The following is a 13,515-nucleotide window of genomic DNA, read 5'->3' on the forward strand; positions in this document are numbered from 1 at the left end:
AAGTTTTGTGAAAACCCTGCGTGGGTCACTAAATACAGAGATCGACACCTATTCCCCGCCGGTGACTATACCAATCAGTCTCTGGAAGGAACCGGCGTCAAGACTTGAATTGAGAAGGGTCGAGACATTGTTCAGAATGAGGATATTGTGGTCTGGCACACATTTGGCTTAACCCATAATACCCGTGTGGAAGACCTTCCCATTATGCCAGATGAGATTGCTCAAGTCCGTCTTGTGCCATACAATTTTTTGTCTCTATAACCCAACCAATGATGTACCCCCCGCCCTCTCAGGAGTTCAACCAGAGAACTGAGTACAAGGCACCTGAGCGTGCTCAGCCCCCAGGGTCAAGTGGCTGCCCTGGCGCTTTGTCGGAGTCACCTGTGAACCAGTTTTTATATGACTTGTATAAACGTGACGATGTTAAGCTGGGGATTACGAAAACAATCGTGTCTATGAGCCATCCTAACTAGTCGAAGAAAGAGTTCAGAGAATATGATGGCTCTTTAATTGGCTTCAGTACTCTCCTGAGCCGTTTGATTCTTAGTGACAAGTTTATGACCGATAATTAGCGATAAATACAAAGGGATCCCTATGTATGAAGTGATGATTTCCTTACCGTCGACTCCGCCATCATTCCTATCACTGTCTATTGTATCAAAAGCCCTCACGACCGTAATAAACAGGCAGAAGGCTAGGGCAATCCATGACCCAACCACCCCAAAGGGAGCTCTGAAAGTTTCGGCATTTATTTTCCGGGCTCGTGCGAATGAAACATGAACCACCAGAATTGAGATCCAGGTAAGAATACTGAACATGGTGACCACGTTAACGAAGTAGTCAAATAGACTCTTGGAATCTTCCTGGATATTTAGATAGGCTAACGAGGCTAGCGCAGAACACACGAAAAAGGTGTAGATCGGTGTTCCTCTTTGATCGAGGTGAGACAGGAACGGGAAGGCGTTTCGACCGAGAGATAGACCATAGAGTGTCCTAGTTGCCATGCAGAGGGAGTTATTTGCTGCAGATATTATGAACAAAAGAAAACAGGCGTTGAGGATATGGGGAACCACGGTAATGTGGGCCATCTGAACAGCGACTACAAACGCGGCGGCTGAGGCGGGTGGTTTTTGTGTATCCTCCGTATATGCAGAGGGATTTGAACTTTTAAACACAGCGAATTCCAGCTCCTCAGCATCAAATGGAACTAGCATGCCGATGAAAGTCACGGTAACAATGTTCACCACCAGTATGCGGTAAAATGTGAGCTTGGTTGCGTGTAATGCGGTCTTACGAGTGTTCCTCGTATGCAGAATACTTATTCCGATCAACTCACTCCCTAAATATGCAAATGTAGCCGAAGGCATCGTCCTACTTATAGCACGGAGCCTCCCAAGAGCTGTATTATCGCCGGCAAACGCACCTGGCCTTTCCCAGTACCGAAATCCTTTTCTGTCATGATCAGGGCCACCTCCTAGTGCAAGGACCAAAGATAAGACCATAAGCCCGAGCACGACAGTAATTTTGAAAGAAGAGAGAATGAACTCATATTGGCCCATGAAGTGACTACCCCAGTAGTTCACACCGAGTATAACCACCATGAAAACAGTTATCCATATGCCGGGGTTAACTGTCTCAGCATCCAGCCAGTACGATACCACCAGTGCTGCCGCTGTCAATTGATTAGGGGTAACAACCACAAATTTCAGCCAGTATCTGCCCTACTGTATTAGTAGAGAGCAAAAGAGAAAGATTGCTTCGCTCACATCCACTCGATTGTGAACGCCAGAGAAGGATCACAAAATCGTGCGGCATGATCAGCGACCGTAGATGGTTCTGGGGAGGCCACTTCCGCTAGGGCGCATAGGACATGATAAACCAAGACTCCGACAATCGTATAGGAAATAAGGACAGGTGCAGGCTAATAGGTCGATGGGTCAATCAATATTCTAAATTATCTCCAGAGAAGGAACGGCTCGCTTGGGGTACTGACTCCGGCCCTAAGAAGTTGTCAACACCACCTATCATGTTATATCCACGATAGCTTACTTTGCAAGGGCATTGCCAGATGCTATCATCAAACCAGTGTTGATTGCTCCGCCGATTGCTGTAGCCAGGAGTCAGTCCAGGGCCAGGGGATCTAATCAAAACCTGTCGACAAACCGATGAGCGTAACCTGGTTTGGCTTCACGGTCCCATAGGAATTGAAAATGCTCTGGCTTTCACTGCGACTCGGGGAATAACTGGGGATTCTACTATTATTTTTGGGAAGCGAGAGTGAGAGTAAGTCGGAAGACGTCGTGTGGTGCTGGTCTGGTGACATGACGTTGATGGGGTAACTAATCGCATTCATCGACAAGAGAAGATTGAGTGTTTTGAAGCATAAGTGGGGAATTGAAATGGAAATTGCCATCAGATATCGAGAATGTTGCCCTTTGATGAAGGCATGACAAGACTGGAAGGCACCAGGAAAAGGGCGAACAGAGTGCCTTCCTGAAAGAGTCAATGGTACTATTTCAAATATCTACTGGGGAATTAACTTGTGAACCAACGCTTCTCACACCTAGATTGAATTTGGATAAAATGAAAGAGAAAAAGTACAATGAGATTTGCAAGGGTATAAAATCTGCAAATAAAACCTATGACTTGGAGAACAGAATGATATATAACCTGTTTTGCCATTCTCGGTGGAGTGGTGATCTAGTAGCCTGAGGCCCAATCGTGGGCCTGCTCCCCCAGCGAAAACAATAAGAAAACGCCAGTCTAACCCATATCGCGGAAAGGTGAAGAAAGGAAACCCCGTTGCTTCGAGGCGAATCCGATCGTCTCAAAGACAACTTCATAATACTTCATAATCAAAGCGGCGCCGCATATGCGAGCATGTCAATGCTGGTGTCTACCGCATGTACAGAGAATCGCTGGACTCGGTCCTGGGGAATATCCTAGTATACAAGGAATCGGTCGACTCTGTGCGTGGGAATGCCCGCTGATGGACCTTCGAGACCATACGGTCGGTGTATACACCCTTCGCTGTGCCCCGGACGACGGTCTCGAGGTAGTCCCTGAAATCCACTGGTATGAAGTCCGGATAGAGCTCTTTGGCGTCCAGGTAACCAAGGTATTTTGCGTTTTCAGGGGTGTTGTCACCGCGAACGCCCCAAGATAATTGGTACTCGGCCAAGTACCGGGGGATGAATTTGACGGGATCGAAGGGGTAGGTCTCGCTGGACTGTCTAGCGGCGAGTACGCGAGTGTAGACACTTTCCTCCGGAATCTACAAGGCGATCAAGTCAATAAACGTCGCGATGCCCGAGAGCGTTCGGCTGACTTACGTAATTCCTTTGGATTTTCTCTTCGCTGATCTCTTCCAGAAGGTCGTAAATCTCATTTTGTGTCTTAACCGTGTTGTATGCATAGACCATCTTGTTCAATGTCCGGTCATCAGCAATGATTCTAGCGACATAGCGTCCAATGTCTCGCAAGTCGGTCAGGCCCATGGGGGTGTTGCCGGTACCGACAATCTCGTTATTGGCGGAGGTCATAGCATAGTCTGTTCTTCCAGAGTCTAGCCTGGGGTAGGACAGTTGGTACCACCAGCCGACATCGATGATAGTGTAGGGCAGACGGAGTTGTTTGACGTGGTTGTACACTGTTTCTTTCTACAGAAAGTGAGGTCAAAGTCAGCGACCGACGAATTTTTCCTTCGCTGGCATAATGCTTACTTCATCCCTCAACCACATGATACCACCGGCTGGCGCCACGGTGATGAAGCCACATGGAACAAATCGCTGAACTCCCGCCCTCTTCGCGGCCTTAGCGAGAGGGATTTGATCTTGTTGCTCGGCAGGACCGACACAGCTGATGACGACATCAATTCCCTCGAGAGCATCGGTGAGGGAGTCTTCGGAGCCTCTCAGATCGCATCTGCGGATTTGTACCCCGCGTTCCTGGAGGGCAACAATAGCGGGTTTCTGTACCGACCGGGGGCGGACAAGAGCGTAGAGTTCCTAAGGGGTCACGTGAAGCGCCGGTCAGAACAAGGAAAGCCAATGCACGAATCGGAAGAGTTGTTTCTTACAAAGATCGGATTCTCCAAAAGTCCATTGGCGATCGAACCACCGGTTTCACCTGCTGCTCCGACGAGCAAAACTCTTGTTTTCGACATGGCGATTCTGATGAGTGGCGAAATTTGATACTGGGGAGACGAGGGGGTGGTGATGCGGGTGTGAAAATCGAATAGAGAGCTAGGAAAGGAAAATTCCGAGGGAAGCGGGAAGTGAGAGAAAGTTCGGAAGAGAAAGGAAAATAAGCACAAGAATTTTTCCTTCCTTCTTGTCTCTTTTATTTCTGTTTCAAGATTGCCTTCTCTTCCAACGCAGGAGTGAAGGGTCAGTCGATGTTATAAGGGCCAGCGTCCCACACACTACCCACACTGCCTTATCCAGATTGGACGCCGGTGGGTCGACAGTGGATGTTAAGCTCCCCAAAATGAGAGGCGCACCTAGTGAGTTGTCTGGGAAGAGAGGGGTGGGTATTCTGTGTGATTTGACGTTACGACCGTACTGAGAGGTAGTATCGATCAATATGGTGGGATTTCTACGAGGAAGATCTGGTGACTTTTTCTACTTTTATATGATTTTTAAAGAATCCTTTCGTTTTTTCCAGACTCTCTTACCTAACCTTCAGTTATCGGAAAGTCGGAGGGTTTGGGTTTACATTTTCTGACTACGGCCCGGTGGCTTCGGGAGCAATACGGTTACGTCATTTGCCCACGGCTTCCCGGGCACAGAACAAAAACTGGCCAAGTGACGATATCTGTTCCACGCTTTTCGTCTCTCTCCCCCTCTCACCATCATTATGATATCGACCTCTTTTCAGCAACTTCTTATTTGAGTTGCTTGCGAACTGACCTCCCAAATCCATCCATGCATTCCACAAGACAAAATCCACGCATTCTTTTCTCCTGTTTCCACATCGCTTGAATGCGGGGAGGGGGCCCAATTCCCCCGGGATTTCCAGAATAGGGCCTTTTTTCTGCAGCGTACAATTCACATTATTAGGTCGCCTTTGTCCAATGATTAAACCCCCACGTCAGAGATCTTCGGCGTGGCGGGCTTGGAGAGCAGAAAGGTGTTTGTAACCCTGGAAGAATGACGACATGGGACATGGCCGTCTCGGGGTTCGGCTATCATTGGTCGGACCCTCTTTGCAGATGGAGTAGCTGTCCCATGGTTGCATACTGCCGTCCCCTTGAGCCTGTGACTTTTCATTAGATAGATTATCACAACCAGCGGCTACTGGAAATCGACCTAACCTAGGCCGCTACCAATGCAGAGCGACACCCACTTAGGTACGGAGCACCGAGCGTACTTCTGATTGACGCATGACGAAGCCGCTGTTGTTCAATCCGATTGCTTTCATCCTTGATCGTTTGACCGTCCGACTGAGATGGGTTTTCTCCCCCGCAATCGTTGAGCTGCAGTTAATCTTTTGGGGCTTTGAGTTTCACCTAGAGATCTCCTGCATGTGCGACAGCCTTGAGAGGCGCATAATTCATTTGAAAATGTGGAATAGATAATTATTAACTTCACGTGGTAAATGCCATCGAGAAAATTTCTTCTGCTTACTTAAAAAGAAGGGATAATATTAACGACAAAGAGAAAACCAAACACAGAGACGTCGAGGGAGAAAATTTAGTCTGCGGCTCTCAATGAAGAAATCCGAGGGTTCGGGACATGGATAAGCATCTTTTTGCTGTTCCTGACAGTGGGCTTAGCCACTCAGACTTCTGGATTCCCAATGCGGATCTAGAACTATATACACTCCTAGTTCATTGACAGGCCGATGGAAAGATAATTAATTGTATCCAGATCATGTAAACCTGACCTGTATCCCTCACCCCTTTCTTGAATGCATCGCATAGTCCGCGCGACCAGTCTTCAGGCCATTCACAGCACTGAAACTGTCATCTCCAGTGTTGGATCATATTTCCTCCGGAGTCGAGGGACCGGACGAGACTCCTCCGGCAGGGCAAGTGCCCCGAACATCTAAGATGACTACGTCGTACTAAAAAGAGCTGTCCAATGAACTGAGCGAGAAGACCGGTGGATTAACCGCTAGAAAACAAACCGCGTTCGGCTAGCCGCGATTAAGCATAGCTAAGAATGGTTTAGCTGTGAAAGCATGTGAGTTTTCCCCCTCGTAGTAGTAATGGATTCGATCTGCAGGCAATTCCACTTCCGCCAATGATCGGCCGGACCCTGCACACACTCACTCCCTAAGAAATCGATGATACTCTTCCAGGTTTCAGGATGGTAAGAATGTCGGTGTGATCCATTATTACACTGCCACGGACCCTCGGAGAATTGACTTGAGATAATAAGAAAAATGATGATAACAATATACTACTCCTCACTAGGGACTACTTCTGATATCCCTACATACCAACTATCCTAGTTCTTACTAGAATAGGTTACTAGTGAACAATAGTTACCTTGGTAATAAAATGCAGTACCTTGATACCTGACTCGATCAGACCCGGCCGGAAACCCCAAAAAGGACAAACCCAGAAACGCGACCAAGTAAGGCATGTAGTCGGCGTAGCATGAATATGAGATATCTCAATTTGTAGACTTGACTTGACCTTTTAACTTACCCATATGGTCTGCTGCCATAAAGAGGGTGAACCTTAACCCAATTTCCACCTCCAAGCAACCAGAACCAAGATTCGAAACAAAGTCTTAAATTTCAGAGTGCGGTGGCCATTCGCCCCTACCTTATTCGAGGCTAGCGCTGTTGATGATGGCATACAGAGACTTCCCCGCTCTCCGCATACCCCATAAAGATTCTTTCCCCTCCCCGCAGCCGCTACCTGACATATCCGTAAACAAACCTCAAGTCTCCCATAGCCTACTCTCCTCCCTTAGCATACAGAAAACTGCATTCAACAGATGATCTGCATTGATCCGGCTGGGCTTGGTGGCAACTTGTTAAACCATACCGTGCCGTGGGGCAGTCTTCCAACGGAGTCCGGGTTCCAAATATTTAGAGTATAATAGGAATCATATCGTTAAGGCTTAGGCGGGAAGGTCACATCTCTGTCCCGCCCGAATGAATTAAGAGTTCATTAGCTTAAGTAACGACTGAAGCTTGTCAGATAATGGATAATATTAATCATACTCATACCCAAAGAAGAAGATGGTGCAGGTTACTAAGAGCCGAGCACAATGCGGAGAGCCTTTTATATCGCTAATAGCGCGTACCGCGCACGTGAATGTTAAGTCTTTTAGCGTTAATTCCACTGTCTAGTCTACGATTTCTGTGAATGAGGAAGTGAACATGGTAATATTCTTCACTACCTTGACAAGAGCTAACTGGGGGTCTGAAGGTGTGCCGAACAGCTGAACCGTTTTTGCATACTAGCCGTCACGTACGCTATCGTACTAAACATCAGCCGACTTACTAGAAGAACTTGGCGCTCTGGGATGTGTAAACCTATGCCCTGATAGCAGAAATTAGTGACTACAACGTTCAAGTTCACTGAGAGCAAGGGCAATTGCCGCTGCTCAAACATCCATGCTACCATAATCTCATCTTGTCCTCAACCGTCCTCTGACGGAAAATCTTTAACAAAGACGCAATGAAGCGATAATTACCAAATATGCGCCACATTAATGCCCGTCAACAGCCGCCCTAATGAAATCATTTGCCTAGATCAACCCGTCGAAACCAGACGTACCTTAATTCTCAACCATACGACGTGTGAAGACCATGCTCCTGGCTCTCATAACTAGTATCCCATCCTATGCTTCCACCACTCGAGAACTACACGAGTCCCTCCAACTGCCCTCTCACATAATCCTTCCTCCCCTCATACCCCATATCCGTCTTACTAACAATCCCCTCCTCCTCCAATTTCTCCAAAAAATCCAATACCCAATCCTGACAATTCCACCCATGAACCTCACTCCGAACAGGAAGCTCCCTCGCAATAGCCCTTACAATACCCGTTTTGGAATCTTCAACATCAAACAAATAAACCAACTCCTCTAGACCGACCAAGCGCCGCGCATTCCCGGGTTCAGGCTCGTAGCGAAACCGACCATCGCTGCCTCTGACTTGGAGTACGATTTTGTCCGATTCTTGGGGTTCGTCGAGGAAGATGCCCCAGTGTTTAAAGACGCCGCTGTCGGAGCTGACGGCGAGGTAGATTTTCACCATGGCGGAGTGGAGTGGAGTGGGTTTCTGTAAAAGGGATTAGTGGGGATTTGTTTTTGGGGGAGATTATCTTGGGTTAACGTACGTTTTTGTTTGGGTAGAGGGGGTTGGTTTTGGATTCAGTTGGGAACTGTTCTGTTGTTTAGGTAGATTTGATGGAGCAGGTAAGGTTGAGGCCGGGTCGTACAGGGAAGCAAGGGCTTGGGGAGGGGTGGTCAATTGGTAAATAAATCTAAACCTAATATTAGTACTCAATGAAGATTGAGTTTGAGGATCGTTATTTGGATATGCCTTTAATGCTAAAGTGTGTAGCCACATGAACTTGATATTCCGGATCCAGGTACGTATACAAGCTGGTATCTAGATGATCCTGGACTATAGAAAGCCGTTGCGCTAAGTTCTAGGATAGCGAGAACAGAAACTTAGGCGGCAGCTGACATTCACGCAGTTTCATAGATTAATCATCTACTAATAGTTCATTAAGAGCTGCACTCAAAGTGACCGGTGGGAGTGAGCTTTTATAACGTAGCATGGTGTTAAGGATGCACAATGCGCATGAGTTCCACGATAGGTAGAAACCTCAAGTCGACTAATTTCTGACAATGCTTCTGGGTGTAGCTTGACAGCATCTAAACATATACCATGATAACACCAAGGGGCCAGTGGATCGGCCAGCTCGAGTAATTCAATTGTCTTAGACGCTTGCTTGTCATAATATATAGTTTGGGTATAGAGTAGTTGATTATATATGAAGGTCTATGGATAGGGAGTTGTGACGTAAAAATCATGGGTAATGAAAGTTGCTCCTCTGCTTTTTTATACCCAAATTGGGCCATGTCGAATGCATGAAGTATGAGCGGTAGATGCCGGACCTAAACAGACATAATTAATTACTATGCGCCCTTGCAGCATAAGGGCAAGCGGTCTTATGACTCTCATCATCTGGCATTGCGAGCCTCCTCTGTAACAGTGATAATGTGTAGTATGAATTATGCCTGGGCAGTGTAGCCATCGTGCAGGTGTTCCATTGACCCGGTCGCTTTCAACCTTTCCCTTCTGGTTTTGCTCTTGCTCATCTCGTAGGAGACACTGCCATAGGTTGTCAAGCCAATGCCGTAGGGCTCAAAGTCGCCACTGGTCTTGGTACTCGTACTCTTCATACCCAAAGCTCTTTTGACATTACGGATAACGCGTGTCTCCTGGAAGATCTTGGGAATGCAAGATAAACAGACAATGAAAAATCCACAGGCTACCTCAGTGGTGACACAGAAGATCAACGGCGCTAGGCTGTAGATAACATCGGCTGCTCTACCATGCATGACTGGCGTATCTAACCTGAGGGCTGCTGAAGCACAAGCGCTGTGGTATCATTGATGTTAACCTTAAGCTTCGAATTGAGGTAGAGCTCAGTGCTTGAACTTGCAGCACACCAAGCTAAAGACCAGAGAAACACTCAATCTCTTCCTCCATGTCATCTTCAAGGCCTAAATCACAAGTTGAGGCAAGAGCAACATGACGACGTAGCATGTAAGGTGTATGCTGGCTGATGCTGCTTGGATATAGTATAGATCAATGCATATCCCTAGAACGGTAAAGTCATAGATGGCTTTATAGGGAATGCATTAAACATTCAGAGCAATAATGATGGCGATGCTCCCGGTGATCTGAACGAAAATAACGGCCAAGCTGCCCCACCAGAGGATGGTCCTAGAACTGAGCCCTTTGGGGGCGAACAGTCGACACCACTCTACCAAGATGGCTATCTTTAGAAACGAAAGAACTAATGAGTATCAGGAGCTGTAGGTGAGGGCATACTAGCATCAATTAGATACTGCGCACATCAGAGATACCACAATTCGCATAGTTGGCAGGTATGATATCCCGGAGGTGGATATTCCATTCGTGATAGCCTGGCGTCTTAATCATTGCAAAACGTAATGTATATTGCCTCCCAATATCACCCCTAGAGAGGATATTGTCAGAGCAGCGTATAAATGGCCTGGACAATAGGGGAAACGAACATAAGCCCGCGTAACTAGTATTATGTTGAATGAAACATCAGCAATAGGTAACAGCAGAATGCCTCAATTGATTATAGAAAGTTGGAAGTACATTTGACTAGACTTGAGTAACATGACATTCGTATGTGGAAGTGACTCACTTTCCTCAAGTTGTATTTTCCCTAGCAAGTAAACCCTTAGCATATATGCGCACGGTAAAACACATTGTCGCAACTGTGGTGCATGCAGCAACTACGCCTATCATAAATGCGTTTCGGTTCGGGGGGTTGTCAAACTCAGAACTGACTCCATCTGGCGGCATATGAGCAAGCCCGTCGAGGTCCATAGTAGGCTAAATAGATCGTAAGAGGTTGTTCTCCACCGGCGCTCAGGGTATGCCAACCTGATTGATTGTTGTAGTGATTTTGAATGTTCGTTCATCCGTCCAATTCAGTCGCAGATGAGCAGCTTTTATCTATGAGTTCATGCCGTGCTTTTGAACCTGATTAAACCCTGCAACACCTTTGTCTTCTACATGTGGAGAGACCGTTTGGAGGTCGTTCGAGTCCGACTTAGGCTTGGCTTGTGGCTGACAATAGTAGTATGAACTACACTCCTTGGGTGCGCCACGAACCAGAACCCGTCGAGCTTGTGACTGCCGCTCAGCACAAATAAGAGTCATCTTCATGGAGATGCCCCCTTTGTGCTGCGAAGAGTGGCCCCAGAATATGTCCTATTGTAGCATGGGTTATTAAGCTCAAAATTCCATTAAAAAATATTATGTGTCATTAGCTTTCAGCTGGAGCCTCAAGCTCCGTAAAGTTTCCGGCACTTGCTTCCATGTCTCCATCCTGCTAATCATGCAACAAAGCACTGCGGAGAGTTTTATATACGGCAGCGAGGCACTAGTCAGCCGTGGCGTCTTGGCTGTAAAGAGTCATAGGAATACAAAACGTAAGAGCATTCACTCTATTCTTTGACAGGTCCATTTCCCTCAAAGAACGTAATCTTGACTTAACTATAGTCTTTCTAGAGTCATAGCTTAAAACCATATACATCTGTATATATCTGAGCCCACCCTAGTTCACAAGAAAAGGACCACCCTCCAGACAAGTTCTCAGCCAAATAATCGTCACTAATGATAGAGTTAGGGGTCTGTAAAATGGACTACGGGGCCAATGCGTCCGTCAGAAAACCCACTAGGACTACTAGTGCTGTTAGTGTAACGCGCATATCACGATAGTCTGACTAGATGCTGGGGCCGGGTTGACACTGCCTCAACACGGGATATCTCGTCCTCTCATGTGCTATATCACTACTCCATTAAATTGCGTTGTTGGTTTCAGACCTCGGCTAATAGCATCATTCGCTGACACCCACAGAAACAGTACTACCTCTTGTCAGCAACATGGGGCCGGGTTTCAAATTTTGTTTCTTCCATATGTTGCTCGATATCTACTCTCTACTCCATGGTTAGAGGGTCCACTGCTGCTCCAAATTCACATACGTTTCAAGGCGACAGAATCTCTGCGATGCCAAAGCAGGAGTTATTTCCCCTACATCCGTCTGGCTGGGAGAATGATCCCGACGAGGAAAGGTTCAAAGTCTCTACCCTCGACTATCTGGCTGCTTGCACTTATAACAACTATGCGTTATTCTTCAAACTGGACGATACCGAAAAGGGCAAGGCAGTTGATGTTCTCAAAGCAGGCCTTGAGCGTACGCTTAGCCAAGCACGACATCTTTGCGGATCAATCGAGAAGGATCCAACTGGCGGTCATTCGTTCGTGAAGAAAAAGGATAGTACAGTCCAATTTTTCGTTCAATGGCTTGACTCTCCAGGGGAGGAATACCCGTCCCTGGAAACCATACAACAGTCCCACTTTAGTGCTACCACACTGGGCGACCTCAATCTTTGGAGCGTCGCTCCGATGACATATGGCGAGAAGCCAGAAGCCCACCCCAATAACAGTCCAGTAGTCGCCGCTTATAAGGCAAATTTTGTCCGTGGAGGGCTGGTCTTTATAATGCATCATCACCACTACGCTAACGACGTTATGGGCTGGGCCGGCCTCACCCACCAGCTTGCAGAAAACTGCTACGCCGTTGTTAACCAAACTGATTTTCCTGTTTGGGACCTAGCTTGCCTTGATCGCTCGCGTCTTACTAAAAGCGAAGTGCCGGATGAAGCAAAAGTAAACGGCCCGGTTTCGCCAGAGCGTCATCCGGACCATACTGTAGCCCTGTCACTTCTCTTCCATCTATCAAAGAGCAAGGCCACTGAGCTTAAGAAGCTGGCAACACCCACTGATGGCTCATGGATTTCAACCTATGACGCCTTTTCAGCTTTTATCTGGCGTACTCTTTCCCGGCTGCGCGCTCCCGTATTCAAGCCGGACATGTCGTCCCACTTATTCTGGAGTGAGGCAGTTGACATGCGCCGCCGTATGGACAACCCCAAAGTTCCACCACGTATCCAGGGCAACGTGATGTCCGCGGTCCTATCCCCTATGGCACCGGTGCTGCAGCCAACACTAGCCGAGGTCATCTCCGAGTGGCCTTTGTCCAAGTTGGCATCGTACATCCGGCAACTGACTAACAGCGTCACCGAAGAAAGTCTTGACAAATGGCTTGATATAGTGGCAACTATCCGTGACAAGACTTCTATGAATATCCGTATCAATTCATACCCGCCCATGTCAATACTTCAGACCGATCACCGCGATGCAAACGTCACCACAGCCGACTTTGGTTTCGCGACACCTATCACATACCGCCACCTCCTGGACTGCATAAGTGAGGGTGTTATTATTATCTACCCGCCGCGCACTGCAGATCCCGACTCAGATGAGGGCTGCGAGTTCGCTATTTCGTACGAGAAGAGGTTAGCACAAGGATTGATTGATGACCCTAAGTGGAATGAATTTTTCGAATACAGAGGTGTAGATGCAGAGGATGCAGCTCACTCGTCTGTGCTCTAGAACTATAGCTATCTAGGTTGAGTTCGCAATGTTAGCTTCGGGTTCTTTTGGCGTACATTGTTGTGGGAGAAAAGTCGCGCTTAGAAACCCCGCATTTTCTGATCGAGGTTTCTTGATTGCACACGAGCGGTAACCTAGGGTTTGACCTCGCATTCTATAACGGTGATGCCCGCGATGGATAACGTAAACGACAAGAAGAGTTTGGCGACAAATTGCATGATTAAAAGGGGCAGTATAAAAAACTTGTTTCGCTTTGACTAACACGATATCCTATCTACGTAATTGGATCAATATTTTCTGATGCGCCAGGTATCATT

The 13,515-nt window shown here is 47.2% G+C and overlaps 5 protein-coding genes across 5 annotated transcripts; 1 reads left to right on the forward strand and 4 right to left on the reverse strand.

Annotated features, from left to right (window-relative positions):
* Positions 1 to 506: 506 nt before the first annotated feature.
* Positions 507 to 2,323, reverse strand: BDW43DRAFT_315685 (putative amino acid permease; the record flags this gene model as incomplete). Its single annotated transcript, XM_032048129.1, has 5 exons — positions 507 to 1,716; positions 1,767 to 1,921; positions 1,994 to 2,000; positions 2,050 to 2,107; positions 2,164 to 2,323. 5 exons carry the CDS (start codon positions 2,321 to 2,323, stop codon positions 507 to 509), a joined length of 1,590 nt encoding a protein of 529 aa, XP_031895450.1.
* Positions 2,324 to 2,642: 319 nt separating this feature from the next.
* Positions 2,643 to 4,165, reverse strand: BDW43DRAFT_322869 (aromatic alcohol reductase; the record flags this gene model as incomplete). Its single annotated transcript, XM_032049638.1, has 4 exons — positions 2,643 to 3,274; positions 3,333 to 3,659; positions 3,723 to 4,007; positions 4,079 to 4,165. 4 exons carry the CDS (start codon positions 4,163 to 4,165, stop codon positions 2,897 to 2,899), a joined length of 1,077 nt encoding a protein of 358 aa, XP_031895451.1. The 3' UTR covers positions 2,643 to 2,896.
* A 3,659-nt stretch (positions 4,166 to 7,824) lies between these two features.
* Positions 7,825 to 8,220, reverse strand: BDW43DRAFT_315687 (uncharacterized protein; the record flags this gene model as incomplete). Its single annotated transcript, XM_032048130.1, has 1 exon — positions 7,825 to 8,220. The coding sequence occupies one exon, from the start codon at positions 8,218 to 8,220 to the stop codon at positions 7,825 to 7,827; it is 396 nt and encodes a 131-aa protein (XP_031895452.1).
* Positions 8,221 to 9,206: 986 nt separating this feature from the next.
* On the reverse strand, positions 9,207 to 10,563 carry BDW43DRAFT_303710 (uncharacterized protein; the record flags this gene model as incomplete). Its single annotated transcript, XM_032045463.1, has 6 exons — positions 9,207 to 9,576; positions 9,646 to 9,701; positions 9,846 to 9,997; positions 10,068 to 10,134; positions 10,351 to 10,373; positions 10,413 to 10,563. The coding sequence occupies 6 exons, from the start codon at positions 10,561 to 10,563 to the stop codon at positions 9,207 to 9,209; spliced, it is 819 nt and encodes a 272-aa protein (XP_031895453.1).
* Positions 10,564 to 11,565: 1,002 nt separating this feature from the next.
* On the forward strand, positions 11,566 to 13,514 carry BDW43DRAFT_290443 (transferase). The gene has a single exon (XM_032043513.1). It carries the CDS (start codon positions 11,687 to 11,689, stop codon positions 13,196 to 13,198), a length of 1,512 nt encoding a protein of 503 aa, XP_031895454.1. The 5' UTR covers positions 11,566 to 11,686; the 3' UTR covers positions 13,199 to 13,514.
* Position 13,515: the final 1 nt, after the last annotated feature.

The sequence above is a fragment of the Aspergillus alliaceus genome (genome assembly GCF_009176365.1).
Source record: "Aspergillus alliaceus strain CBS 536.65 unplaced genomic scaffold BDW43scaffold_62, whole genome shotgun sequence".
Taxonomy (NCBI): domain Eukaryota; kingdom Fungi; phylum Ascomycota; class Eurotiomycetes; order Eurotiales; family Aspergillaceae; genus Aspergillus; species Aspergillus alliaceus.